Source organism: Anomaloglossus baeobatrachus, chromosome 12, assembly GCF_048569485.1.
Source record: "Anomaloglossus baeobatrachus isolate aAnoBae1 chromosome 12, aAnoBae1.hap1, whole genome shotgun sequence".
NCBI lineage: Eukaryota > Metazoa > Chordata > Amphibia > Anura > Aromobatidae > Anomaloglossus > Anomaloglossus baeobatrachus.
This window is the reverse complement of record NC_134364.1, coordinates 145,040,910-145,054,790: the sequence shown is the minus strand read 5'-3', so window position 1 is coordinate 145,054,790 and position 13,881 is coordinate 145,040,910. Positions and strand designations below refer to the sequence as shown.

Genomic DNA, 13,881 nt, shown 5'->3' with positions numbered 1-13,881 from the left:
AAAGAGAGAGAGAGAGAAAGAGAGCGAAAGAAAGAGAAAGAGAAAGAAAGAGAAAGAGAGAAAGAGAAAGAGAGAAAGAGAGAGAAGAGAGAGAAAAAGAGAGAGAAAGAGAGAGAGAGAGAAAGAGAGAGAGAAATAAAGAAAGAAACAAACTCACTCTCTGTGGTTTCTGGGCATGCTCAGTACACCAAACAGGATCCTGTCTATCAGTATACCATCGTTCAAATTTCTCTTTGCGTGCAGTTTTGTCAGACTCCAGCAATTTGCAGTATTTGGATGCAGCTCAAAAACGCTACAAGCAGCGTTTTTTAAACAATGTTAAAAAACTGCAAGTCGCTGGATTCTGACAAAACTGCATGCAAACGCATGTGAACGCATGTTGACGCAAGTCCATTGCAAATGCATTGAATTGAAAATGCATTTGTACTGGATCCGCTTTTGCAGCAAAAAAAACGTTCAGGACGCATGTTAAAAAAACGTAGTGTGAAAGCAGCCTTATACTGTCAAATTCAGGTGCTTTGTTTTTTTTTGGCAGAAGCTTTGTTGCAACAACAACTTTGTCTTTCAAGATGTTCGATTCGCTATCATTTCCAGTCTCAGTTTCTTCTGATATCACTGAGTCGTTCTTGTAGAGGTGCTCCATGTATTCTTTCCAGATTTCCTTGATCTTAGGGGTGCTTCACACACAGCAAGCTCGCTGCCGAGATCGCTGCTGAGTCACGCTTTTTGTGACGCAGCAGTGACCTCATTAGCGATCTCGCTGTGTGTGACACTGAGCAGCGATCTGGCCCCTGCTGCGAGATCGCTGCTCGTTACACACAGCCCTGGTTCGTTTTCTTCAAAGCCGCTCTCCTGCTGTGACACACAGATCGCTGTGTGTGACAGCAAGAGAGCGACAAATGAAGCGAGCAGGGAGCAGGAGCCGGCGTCTGACAGCTGAGGTAAGCTGTATCCAAGATAAACATCGGGTAACCAAGGTGGTTACCCGATATTTACCTTAGTTACCAGCCTCCGCAGCTCTCACGCTGCCTGTGCTGCCGGCTCCGGCTCTCTGCACATGTAGCTGCTGTACACATCGGGTTAATTAACCCGATGTGTACAGTAGCTAGGAGAGCAAGGAGCCAGCGCTCAGTGTGCGCGGCTCCCTGCTCTCTGCACATGTAGCTGCATTACACATCGGGTTAATTAACCCGATGTGTACTGTAGCTAGGAGAGCAAGGAGCCAGCGCTTAGTGTGCGCGGCTCCCTGCTCCCTGCTCATACTGGTAACTAATGTAAACATCGGGTAACCATACCCGATGTTTACCTTAGTTACCAGTCTCCGCAGCTTCCAGACGGCGGCTCCGTGCAAGCGCAACGTCGCTTGCACGTCGCTGCTGGCTGGGGGCTGTTCACTGGTCGCTGGTGAGATCTGCCTGTTTGACAGCTCACCAGCGACCATGTAGCGATGCAGCAGCGATCCTGACCAGGTCAGATCGCTGGTCGGATCGCTGCTGCATCGCTAAGTGTGAAGGTACCCTTATCTGGGTCAGATAGTTTGCTCCTGTTGGTGTCTTTCAACATTCCCACTCTTGGTCGAAACTTTTATTGTATCTCTTTGATCTTTTGCTGCCTTCCTGGTCTTGGCCTTCAGATGTTCGTTTTCTATCTCTGTATTTTTGGTCATAAAGTTCTTTGCTCGAATGTCTCTTTAGTCTTTTACTGCTGTTGTCTGCGTTATCTTTTCCTTTTGCCATTCATCTTTCTTCAATAATTTTTAGGAACTCTTCTGTTAAACATGGCAAAGGGCGTCATTTCTGTTTATGGTCTTTCTGGCTTCTTCAGTAATAATAGTCCTTATAAATGTCAATAATTCCTCAGGATTTCTTTAATCCGTGTCCAGAGATATAAATCTGTTGTGCAGACCATTCCAAAACACTTCAGGTATGTTGGTCAAATTAAAGTTAGAACTGACATGTTGTTTAGTCCATTTGCACATCTGAATTCTAATCTTTGCTGTCAAAAGCTCATGATTAGTTCCACAGTCAGCTCTTTAGCCTTGTTTTCGCTGTAATGATCAACGACTTCTATTTTTGGCTTACAAGTGTGTAGTCAGTCTGATTCTTATAGGCCCCATTCGGTGATGTCCATGTGTAACGTCTAAAGGGGGCTTTACACGCTACGATATCGTTAATGTTTTATCGTCGGGGTCACGTTGTTAGTGACGCACATCCGGCGTCATTAACGATATCGCAGCGTGTGACACTTACCAGCGACCTTAAGCGACCTCAAAAATGGTGAAAATTGTTCACCATGGAGAGGTCGTCCCAAAACCAAAAATCGGTTGTATCAATGTTGTTCCTCGTTCCTGTGGCAGCACACATCGCTGTGTGTGACACCGGAGGAGCGAGGAACATCTCCTTACCTGCCGCCGGCCGCAATGCGGAAGGAAGGAGGTGGGCGGGATGTTACGTCCCGCTCATCTCCGCCCCTCCGCTTTGATTGGCCGGCCGCTTAGTGACGTCGCGGAGATGCCGAACGTCCCCCCCTTGAGGGAGGGATTGTTCGACAGTCACAGCGATGCCGCCGACCAGGTAAGTGCGTGTGATGCTGCCGTAGAGATAATGTTCGCTGCGGCAGCGATCACACGAAATCGCATGCACGACGGGGGCGGGTGCTTTTGCGTACGATATCACTAGCAATTGCTAGCGATATTGTAGCGTGTAAAGCCCGCTATAGTTTGTGATTTTGGAAGAAGGTGTTCAAGATGGACAGTTGATTTGTTGTACAAAAGTTAATGGGTCTTCCTCCAGCCTCTCAGCCTGGAAACCACATTTAAAGATGGTGTGAACTGTTGTAGCAGTGACTGACCTCCATTGCAGGAGGTGGAGCAGGCCTACCACGCCTTGGTTGTCGTATACAAAGGTAGAGACCCACTGACAACAGCAATTTTAATTTGAGAATCTAATCTTTAGATTTGCTTGTTTTGCAGATGGAAAAATGAGTCTCCGTCCAGCCAAGAGCATGGACTCTCTGAGCTCAGTTCCGCACACAACACATGGTGAGAAGAAACTTGTGTATATTTTTACTGTAGCAAATTGGCTAGGAGATTGAGGGATGAGCGGTTTTCTACTGCTTTGTTTTGTTCTGAATGGCTGTCACTTCCAGAGGAGTGTACGGGGGGCTGAAGGATAAATATTTCCAAGCTGCATAAAAATCACAAGGCCTAGACCCAAAAAATATGTTTAATCTAAAATATTCAATGCTATATCACATGCACACCAAGGTGCCGATCTGGTTCCATCTTCTCCCCTCTGGATTCCAGTACATAGACCACATTTACTAAGATTGGTGTCAGGATGGATGGAGTGGTCTACCATAGATGTATCACCTGGTTCGTGCCTGTGGGATGAATAAAGGGCTTATGTAAAATGAATCTGTATTAATACGCATCTTGCACTGAAGCCATCAATAAACGATAACGTATATGTCACGGGGTCCTTCTCCAATATCACACAACAGAGTGAGAGATGACTGAAAAATCCAAAGAACATTTATTCCAAGCAAAATCAGACGGTCCATAAAATAATCCACCATAGAAAGGGTAAAATCGTCCAGTAATGGGAAAAATGTCCCGGGGATCAGTCAAAATCCTCCAGCAGTCCTTTTCCAGGGAAATTGGTGTTTCTCAACGGCTCTCTGGGGTGCTGCCTGTAACCACAGCTGTAACCCCAGAGGATGAAAATTCCAGCTTCTCTCTTCTCCTTCTCAGACAGACTGAATAATTCCCCAGGTAAGCAGAGAGTATAGGTGGATCCCAGGCCCCCCTCCCACAGACTTAAGAACAAAAGCCCGGCAGGGGCTGATTAGCCTGCAAACAGTACAATGTACACAGAATGGACAGAGCACCACGCCTAAAATACGACCCTACACAAAATTATACACAAGTCCCCATATTCCACAATCACAGTATATCTGTAAACTAAGGTAAAAGCGACACCACATGGAATACATTTATTATACAATATATAGTCAGCATTTATACAGCCGCAAACCGTACACAAAACTGCCTCTGATTACACGACTCTGGCTCCATCACTGACTCCACAAACTCTGACCCCAAAACTCTGACTACACTGCCTCTGATTTCACGACACTCAATTCACAGCCCCAGATGCCACGTCTCTTACTCGTCTTTGAAAACTGGGGTAAGGCAGCAAACGTCAGCCTTGTAAGAGCTCTAATGACATACATTAAGGTAGTACAGATTGTTTCGAGCATTTTGTCATGACACTGAAGTCTTTCCTCTTTTCCATTCACAGCCAATGATTTGGAACAGAATGGTTCATCATTACGATCTCCCAGAAACCAACTCTCTCTTCGAAGGGAAAGTCTTGGTTCTCCATCCAAAGATGATAATGTTGAGTTTATCTTCTTGGATTCTGAAGAGCAGTCACTTTCAGTAGACAGAAATAATGTTGAGTATGAAGAAGAAGAAGGACACGTTAAGTCAGAGCCCACAACACCAAAATCAAAAAGATCTTCATTAACAGGAAACCCACAAGGCCGTTCACCCAAATCTAATCTGAGCCGGGCAGAAAAGTGTGTGGGAGTCCACATCTCGGGACCCTTCTCTGTCACGCTGCCTTTTCATATAACATCCAATTTATCTCGTCTAACCAGAGGGATGGAGTGTCCAGGACTCAACATTATGGCTCCAAACAGAAGTTCAGAGAAGCTCTCACTTGATGGGAAACAGTCCTCAGAGCCCGATGACACCAATATAATGAGACCGAGTGAAGTGGTTGCTAAAGATAGCGACAATCCTAGCGGTAAATATATATGTACAATGAGAGGCTGAGAGGAGGTCACAGAATCACATACTTCTGAAAATTACAGTCCAGTCAAGGATAAGATATTTCTAATTGTCCAGGGTAGGTGGAATCATGTGTCAGATGATGCCTCCTATGGAGGACAGATGAACAAGTAGCTTCCTGCAGGGTGGAAATGATACATCATAGGACAATTCTAAATATTAATATTGGGTATCAAAGTCCCATCTACCATAAATTGACATTAGCGTATACCACTGAAATTATATGAAACACAGCGAAATAGTGGTACTAATTCAGTATTTTATTAAAAATAATTTATTTTATTTTCATCAACAATACACAAAATATCATTAAAATTCAAGCATGAAGTACACAGTATAATGGGGTCGCACTTGTGACAGAACTATCAGTTACATGCAATTTACAGTAAACCTAATCAGTAGGTGCAGAATAAGTTTTTTTTTGTTTTATATACATAATATATATATATATATATATATATATATATATATATATTGTGACGATGTGGGCCCCCGAGTGTATGGGGGCCACACATCAGGTAGCGGGATTAAAGCACGCCAGAGCAATTTGTCTCTTTAAGAGACCATCTGGTTTATTAACAGCTTCATAAACCATACCAGGTCACATAACATAAAGATGCCATTCGTTGGCTTTCTCCTCAAAGACCAACACATAATATAAAGTCCACAGACTGTTGGACTTCCAAACACGTGTCACTGACCCTTGTCAGTATCCAGACCCCAGGTCCAATCCTGGTTACCTTCCTCTGAAGGTGGCTAGTGTCCTTACCAGGTTCCCCCTGGCTCCAGCCAGGCTTTACACATGGACCTAAAAGCCCCTTCCTTCAGGAGAAGGTCTCCTGAGCAGAGCAAAAACACCCTGCTTCTGCTCTCACCGTCTCCAGCACACACACTGGAAGTCTAGAGCCAGTGTCTCCCTAGACTGCCCTAGACACACTCCACCCAGGTTCAGAGACAGGATTGCTTTAACCCCTGGAGCCGCACCCACAGGTGGTAAGGAGTGTGTAATCAGCATCACACACCCTTCCATGGCTCTGCATGTAATGCAATCCTGTGGAACCACAGGTCCCAGCCAACTTCACATTGCAGAGCACCCACGCTTCTGCAAAACATACCGGCCATTTATGATACAGCCGGCTGATGCCTCACAATATATATATATATATATATATATATATATATATATGTATATATACACACACACATGTGCAACACATGTGCACTAACATTCATGATAAAGTAAATTTTTCCCAACGGAGTATCTATAATGAGCGCATGTGTATATTGCAACACGCAACTGCGGTATATGATCTATATAGCAGACAGCAATAAGTATCAGTTCTAACCCTGCATTAGCATATAATACAGACCAGGGATTCCTGTCTGCCTATATATACTACGACCCTCAACAACAGTACAGAGGCTTACATCCTAAACAGTGGTGGCCATAAGTTCTAACATTACATTAGCATACAATACTGACCAATGGTTCCTGTCCGCTTGTGCGACCCCAAACGTCCCAACGCGCGTTTCACCTCTTCATCAGGGAACGTGTATAAACTGAATCGCTAGCGGGGTTTAAATAGTATGGAGAATAATGACGCTTAGCGTGTGGTTAATTCAAACCGGAACTTTGCACTATTTCCTGTGTTTGAGCCGCATATTGCGGTTCAGAAGGTGCTTGTTCCGGCTGTTTGAGCACGCAATAGCGTACGTAATATGCAAATGCAGTGACGCTTAACCGGTGGGCGTATGAGATATTCAAAAAGCCATGACGCTTAGCTAGTGTGTGTATAATTAACTCTACCCAGAACTCTACATTGCTTCCTATGTTTGAGCCGCATATTGCGGGTCAAAAAGGTGCTCGTTCCGGCTGTTTTAACCACGTGGGCAGTGACGCTTAACCGGTGGACGTGTAGTTATTTAGAACGCTACATTATTCCCTCTCTTCTATTTTAATGATATTTTATGTATTGTTGATGAAAATAAAATAAATTAATTTTAATAAAATACTGGATTAGTACCACTATTTTGCTGTGTTTCATGTTTAGATGGGTGGCTTTCCATTATGTAGCTTACATAGGTCCTGCTTAGTGACTTATAGATCTACACTGAAATTATATGCAGATTAATTGGGGGGAAAAAGGGGTGATAGATAAAATGTAATATTTATTAGTAAATGACAATGTGAGTGCACGATAGAATCTTTGCACTGTACCCTAGTGGTTATACTTAGGTAATAACTTAGCAGTTATACTTCGGGAAGGCAGCTGTCTGACCTCGAATATCTATATTGTCAGGCACAACCATTCATAAAATCATGTTTGCAGCCCCCTTCAAGCACCCTTCACTAGAAAATGTCTACGGGGACAAACCAATACAATAAAGGAGCCTTTACTGAGCCTTCTTACAATGGTGGTGACCACCAGAAGCTTCTTTCAGCAGTGAACTTCTCATAGTGACTCACAGACAGCAGGTTCATGTGACACCATTGACATTTCTGTAATTTTCCCTCCATGACAGGAACAAAAATCTCAGAGACAGAGGAGCCAGGAGTAGAGAATGTCCGGATCTCATTAGAGGACACCTTCTCCTTCCTAGACATCCAAGACTCCATCATCGAAAAAATACCAGAAAATACAGTAGACAGCGAGATAATGGGATATGCACTGCATGCTGAGAACAAGGTTAGAGTTTTTCATCCTCCACCTACCTCTGTCGCAAATACTAAATACCCCATAAGAAGAAGAGAGAGGAAGAAACAGAAAACAGAATAATGCAGACTACTTTTTGTAGTCAGTGCAGCCCCATGTAGCAGGTTGGGGTTACACGGCTGGTGTCAGCACTCGGCACACCCGGTCAAATGCTGGGGCCCTGGACCGCCGGGGGGGCCCACTTGCAGTGGTAAGAGTGACGTACCGCCAATTGCGTCAGCCCACGCCACCGCTACTCAGGGGGGTATGGTGCCCATGCTGTCACCGGCCTCCAATCCGCCGAGGATCGCACTTTCAATTGTATCGGCATCGCAGTTGCCGATACAATTGAAAACAATAATAATAATCTTTATTTCTATAGCGCCAACATATTCCGCAGCGCTTTACAAATCAGGAGGCTCATATACATATCATATACATAAACATATACAAACAAGTAACAATTATACAAGATACAATATTTAAAGGGAAAAATGGCAACCCTGCGTGAGAGCTAACAATCTACAATGAGATGAGGGGAGGGGCAAGGTACAAGTGCTTATTTACAATGACAATCCAGCCATCTCATGGGGGATAGATAATGGCTTCCTGGACCAGTTGGCCAGAGCCTTGAGATGCATTTGGGTGCCATGGAGCTCGCTCATCATTCTCCCGCTCTGTCTGTCGGCGCTCTGACAGCTCAGCAACGGAGCGCGATGACGTCAACACTGTGCGCCTGCACTGAGTGCTGAGAGGTCAGAGCAACAGCAGTGGACGCACTGAGGAGACATAATCAGCAGGGGAACGAGGAGAAGTGAGTATGCATTAATCACAGGGGCCAGACGACCATAGGGGTGCATTACATGATATGGGGGCTGTATACTACATGCAGGTGCTTAATGCTATCTGTGTCTGCATTGTGCTATATAATGGCTGTATACTACATGAGAATTCCTAACGCTATTTAGGTCTGCATTGTGCTATATACAGGCTGTATACTACATGAGGGTGCCTAATGCTATCTTGGTCTGCATTGTGCTATATGGGGGCTGTATACTACATGAGGGTGCCTAATGCTTTCTGGCTCTTCATTGTGCTATATGAGGGCTGCATACTACATGAAGGTGCCTAATGCTATCTGGGTTTGCATTGTGCTATATGGGAGCTGTATACTAAATGAAGGTGCCTAATGATATCTGGGTCTGCATTGTGCTATGTGGGGGCTGTATACTACATGAACGTGCCTAATGCTTTCTTGGTCTGCATTGTGCTATATGGGGGCTGTATACTGCATGAATGTGACTAATGCTATCTTGGTCTGCATTATGCTATATGGAGGCTGCATACTACATGAGGGTGCCTAAAGCTATTTGGGTCTGCATTGTGCTATATGCGGGCTGTATACTACATGAGGGTGCCTAATGCTATCTGGCTCTGCATTGTGCTATATGCGGGCTGTATAATACATGAAGGTGCCTTATGCTATCTTGGTCTGCATTGTGCTATATGGGAACTGTATAATACATGAGGGTGCCTAATGCTATCTGGGTCTCCATTGTGCTATATGGGGGCTGTATACTACATGTCAGTACCTAATGCTATCTTGGTCTGCATTGTGCTATATGCGGGCTGTATACTACATGAGGGTGCCTAATGCTATCTTCGTCTGCATTATGCTATATGAAGGCTGTATATTACATGAAGGTGCCTAATGCTATCTAGGTCTGCATTGAGCTACATGGTTGCTATATACTACATGAAGGTGCCTAATGCTATCTTGGTTTGCATTGTGCTATATGTGGGCTGTATACTACATTAGGGTGCTTAACGCTATCTTGGTCTGCATTGTGCTATATGGGGACTGTATACTACATGAAGGTGCCTAATGCTATCTGGGTCTGGATTGTGCTATATGCAGGCTGTATACTACATGAGGGTGCCTAATGCTTTCTGGGTCTGCATTGTGCTATATGCGGGCTGTATACTACATGAGGGTGCCTAATGCTATGTGGGTTTTCATTAAATATGGGGGCTGTATACTGCATGAAGGTGCCTAATGCTATCTGGGTCTGCATTAAATGATATGGGGGCTGTATACTACATGAAGGTGCCTAATGCTATCTGGGTCTGCATTAAATGATATGGAGTCTGTATACTACATGAAGGTGCCTAATGCTATCTGGGTCTGCATTGTGCTATATGGTGGCTGAATACTACATGAAGGTGCCTAATGCTATCTTGGTCTGCATTGTGCTATATGGGGGCTGTATACTACATGAGGGTGCCTAATGCTTTCTGGCTCTTCATTGTGCTATATGTAGGCTGTATACTACATGAAGGTGCATAATGCTATCTGGCTCTGCATTGTGCTATATGGGGGCTATACTACATGAGGGTGCATAATGCTATATGGGGGTTGTATACTACATGAGGGTGCATAATGCTATATGGGGCTGCATTGTGCTATATGGGGGCTGCTTATTGTTATATGGGGCTTGTATAGTGCTATATGGAGGCTGTATCGTGCTATATGGGGGCTGCATAGTGCAATATGGGGGCTGCATAGTGCATTATGGGGGCTGCATATTGCTATATGGGAACTGCATAGTGCAATATGGGGGCTGCATAATACTACATGGGGGCCACATAATACTATATGGAGGACTATGGGAGCTTCACAACACTATATGGAGGATTATGGGGGCTGCATACTACAGAGTTGTATGTCCCCTCCACCCCGGTGCTGTATACCCCATCAGAGCTGTAAGTCCCCCCACCTCAGAGCTGTATGTCCCCCCACCCCAGAGCCACTGCCCCCCTCTAGAGCTGTATGCTCCCCTCTGGAGCTGTATGCCCCCCATTGCTGTATACCCCTTTCTTCAGTAATATGTATGCTCCCCAGTAATGTGTATGTCCCCAGCCTCTCTTGTGATGTATATACAGCAGTGTCAGTGTGCTCTCTGTGCGGCCATGTCTGTTAGTGACGGTCGGCCACCAATCAACGTGGCACAAACACATGCCCAGGAGGAGCTGGATGGAGACAATCGGGGGAGGTGAATGAGGCTGTTGCCGGCTTCCCAATATTAAAAATCTCTCTGATGTGTCTGTGTGTGCCTGTATGATGTGTATCTATGTATGTCAGTGTAATATGACTGTGTATAGATTTATGTCTATTTATATGTGTTTTTGTGAATCTCTCTTTAAATATGTATGTGAACGTATGCCTGTATGCAGTGGCGTAACTACCGCGGTCGCAGCGGTCGCGATCGCGACCGGGCCCGGGAGGTCAGGGGCCCGGCGGCCGCCAGGCAGATCAGCAGCCAGCTCCTGTCAGTGTGAGAGGAGCTGCGCTGACCTGTCACAGACCTCGCGGCCGCTATTTGACCCGCTGCCGACACTGGGCCCCCTGCCTGATGTCAGCGGCGGCACCGGGGCCCCCTACCTGGTGTCAGCGGCTGTGGGTCTCCCCCGTCACCGTGCACAGTAATGATGAAGCATAGCGCGGCCGGTGCCGCGCTATGCATCACCATTCTCTCCCTGTGCGATGACGTCACTCCCGTGCGACTGCTGTGCTGAGTGCACAGAGTGCAGGACAGGAGGACGCCGACCGCAGCACCGGGAGAACGAGGAGCGGGGAGGACAGCAGCGGTGGAAGGAAGAGAGAAGGTGAGTACTTGGTTTTTTGTTTTAATATAAGTGAGTAAACGGTGGCCAGAGGCTTGGGAAGGCAGTTCTGGGGAAGCTGCATTATTGTACATGGAAGCCTGGAGAGGCTGCTTTATACATGGAGGTCTGAGGAGGCTGCATTATACATGGAGGCCTGGAGAGGCTGCTTTATACATGGAGGTCTGAGGAGGCTGCATTATATATGGAGGCCTGGAGAGGCTGCTTTATACATGGAGGCCTGTAGAGGCTGCTTTATACATGGAGGTCTGGGGAGGCTGCATTATATATGGAGGTCTGGGGTGGCTGCATTATTATACATGGAGGCCTGGAGATACTGCATTATACACGGAGGCCTGAGGAGGCTGGGTGCATTGTTATACATGGAGGCCTGGAGAGGCTGGCTGCTATATTATACATGGAGGCCTGAGGAGGCTGGGTGCATTGTTATACATGGAGGTGGTCTGGAGAGACTGGGTGCTATATTATACATGGAGGCCTGAGGAGGCTGGGTGCATTGTTATACATGGAGGCCTGGAGAAGCTGGCTGCTATATTATACATGGAGGCCTGAGGAGGCTGGCTGCATTATTATACATGGAGGCCTGGAGAGGCTGGCTGCATTATTATATATGGAGGTCTGGGAGGGCTGCATAATACAAAATGAAGGACACCTTATACATGGAATATAGGGGTGCCTTATGCATGGAGGAGTATGGGGCTGCATAATGCAATATGAAGTTTTATGGGGTTGCGTTATAATACATATAGGACTATGAGGGCTACATTATAATATATGGAGGACTATGGAGGCTACCTTATACATGGACTATGGGGGTGCATTATAAAACATTGGGGACTATGTGGTGCAGTGTAATATATGGAGAACTATGGGGTGAATTATAATATATGGAGAACTATGAGAAATTCATTATAATAATTGGAGGGCTACTTTATACAAGGAGGACTATAGGGCTGCATTATAATATATGAAGGCCTATGTGGTGGAGTATAATACATGGAGAACTATGGGGTGAAATATAATACATAGAGAACTATGAGAAATTCAAGATAATAATTGAAGGGCTACTTTATACATGGAGTATTATGGGGGTGCACTATAATATATGGAGGACTATGTGGTGCAGTATTATATATTGAGTACTATGGGGTGAATTACAGTTAGGTCCAGAAATATTTGGACAGTGACACAATTTTGGCGAGTTGGGCTCTGCATGCCACCACATTGGATTTGAAATGAAACCTCTACAACAGAATTCAAGTGCAGATTGTAACGTTTAATTTGAAGGTTTGAACAAAAATATCTGATAGAAATTGTAGGAATTGTACACATTTCTTTACAAACACTCCACATTTTAGGAGGTCAAAAGTAATTGGACAAATAAACCAAACCCAAACAAAATATTTTTATTTTCAATATTTTGTTGCGAATCCTTTGGAGGCAATCACTGCCTTAAGTCTGGAACCCATGGACATCACCAAACGCTGGGTTTCCTCCTTCTAAATGCTTTGCCAGGCCTTTACAGCCGCAGCCTTCAGGTCTTGCTTGTTTGTGGGTCTTTCCGTCTTAAGTCTGGATTTGAGCAAGTGAAATGCATGCTCAATTGGGTTAAGATCTGGTGATTGACTTGGCCATTGCAGAATGTTCCACTTTTTTGCACTCATGAACTCCTGGGTAGCTTTGGCTGTATGCTTGGGGTCATTGTCCATCTGTACTATGAAGCGCCGTCCGATCAACTTTGTGGCATTTGGCTGAATCTGGGCTGAAAGTATATCCCGGTACACTTCAGAATTCATCCGGCTACTCTTGTCTGCTGTTATGTCATCAATAAACACAAGTGACCCAGTGCCATTGAAAGCCATGCATGCCCATGCCATCACGTTGCCTCCACCATGTTTTACAGATGATGTGGTGTGCCTTGGATCATGTGCCGTTCCCTTTCTTCTCCAAACTTTTTTCTTCCCATCATTCTGGTACAGGTTGATCTTTGTCTCATCTGTCCATAGAATACTTTTCCAGAACTGAGCTGGCTTCATGTGGTGTTTTTCAGCAAATTTAACTCTGGCCTGTCTATTTTTGGAATTGATGAATGGTTTGCATCTAGATGTGAACCCTTTGTATTTACTTTCATGGAGTCTTCTCTTTACTGTTGACTTAGAGACAGATACACCTACTTCACTGAGAGTGTTCTGGACTTCAGTTGATGTTGTGAACGGGTTCTTCTTCACCAAAGAAAGTATGCGGCGATCATCCACCACTGTTGTCATCCGTGGACGCCCAGGCCTTTTTGAGTTCCCAAGCTCACCAGTCAATTCCTTTTTTCTCAGAATGTACCCGACTGTTGATTTTGCTACTCCAAGCATGTCTGCTATCTCTCTGATGGATTTTTTCTTTTTTTTCAGCCTCAGGATGTTCTGCTTCACCTCAATTGAGAGTTCCTTAGACCGCATGTTGTCTGGTCACAGCAACAGCTTCCAAATGCAAAACCACACACCTGTAATCAACCCCAGACCTTTTAACTACTTCATTGATTACAGGTTAACGAGGGAGACGCCTTCAGAGTTAATTGCAGCCCTTAGAGTCCCTTGTCCAATTACTTTTGGTCCCTTTAAAAAGAGGAGGCTATGCATTACAGAGCTATGATTCCTA

The 13,881-nt window shown here is 45.1% G+C and overlaps 1 protein-coding gene across 1 annotated transcript in view; it reads left to right on the top strand.

Moving 5' to 3' along the window:
• Nucleotides 1-13,881, top strand: part of ARHGAP30 (Rho GTPase activating protein 30) — a 185,571-nt gene that overhangs the window by 166,177 nt on the left and 5,513 nt on the right. Inside the window, exons 9-11 of the mRNA XM_075329994.1 lie at nucleotides 2,972-3,040; nucleotides 4,302-4,811; nucleotides 7,379-7,542. Coding sequence (XP_075186109.1) covers nucleotides 2,972-3,040; nucleotides 4,302-4,811; nucleotides 7,379-7,542 — 743 coding nt within the window. The remainder of the gene's footprint in view (nucleotides 1-2,971; nucleotides 3,041-4,301; nucleotides 4,812-7,378; nucleotides 7,543-13,881) is intronic.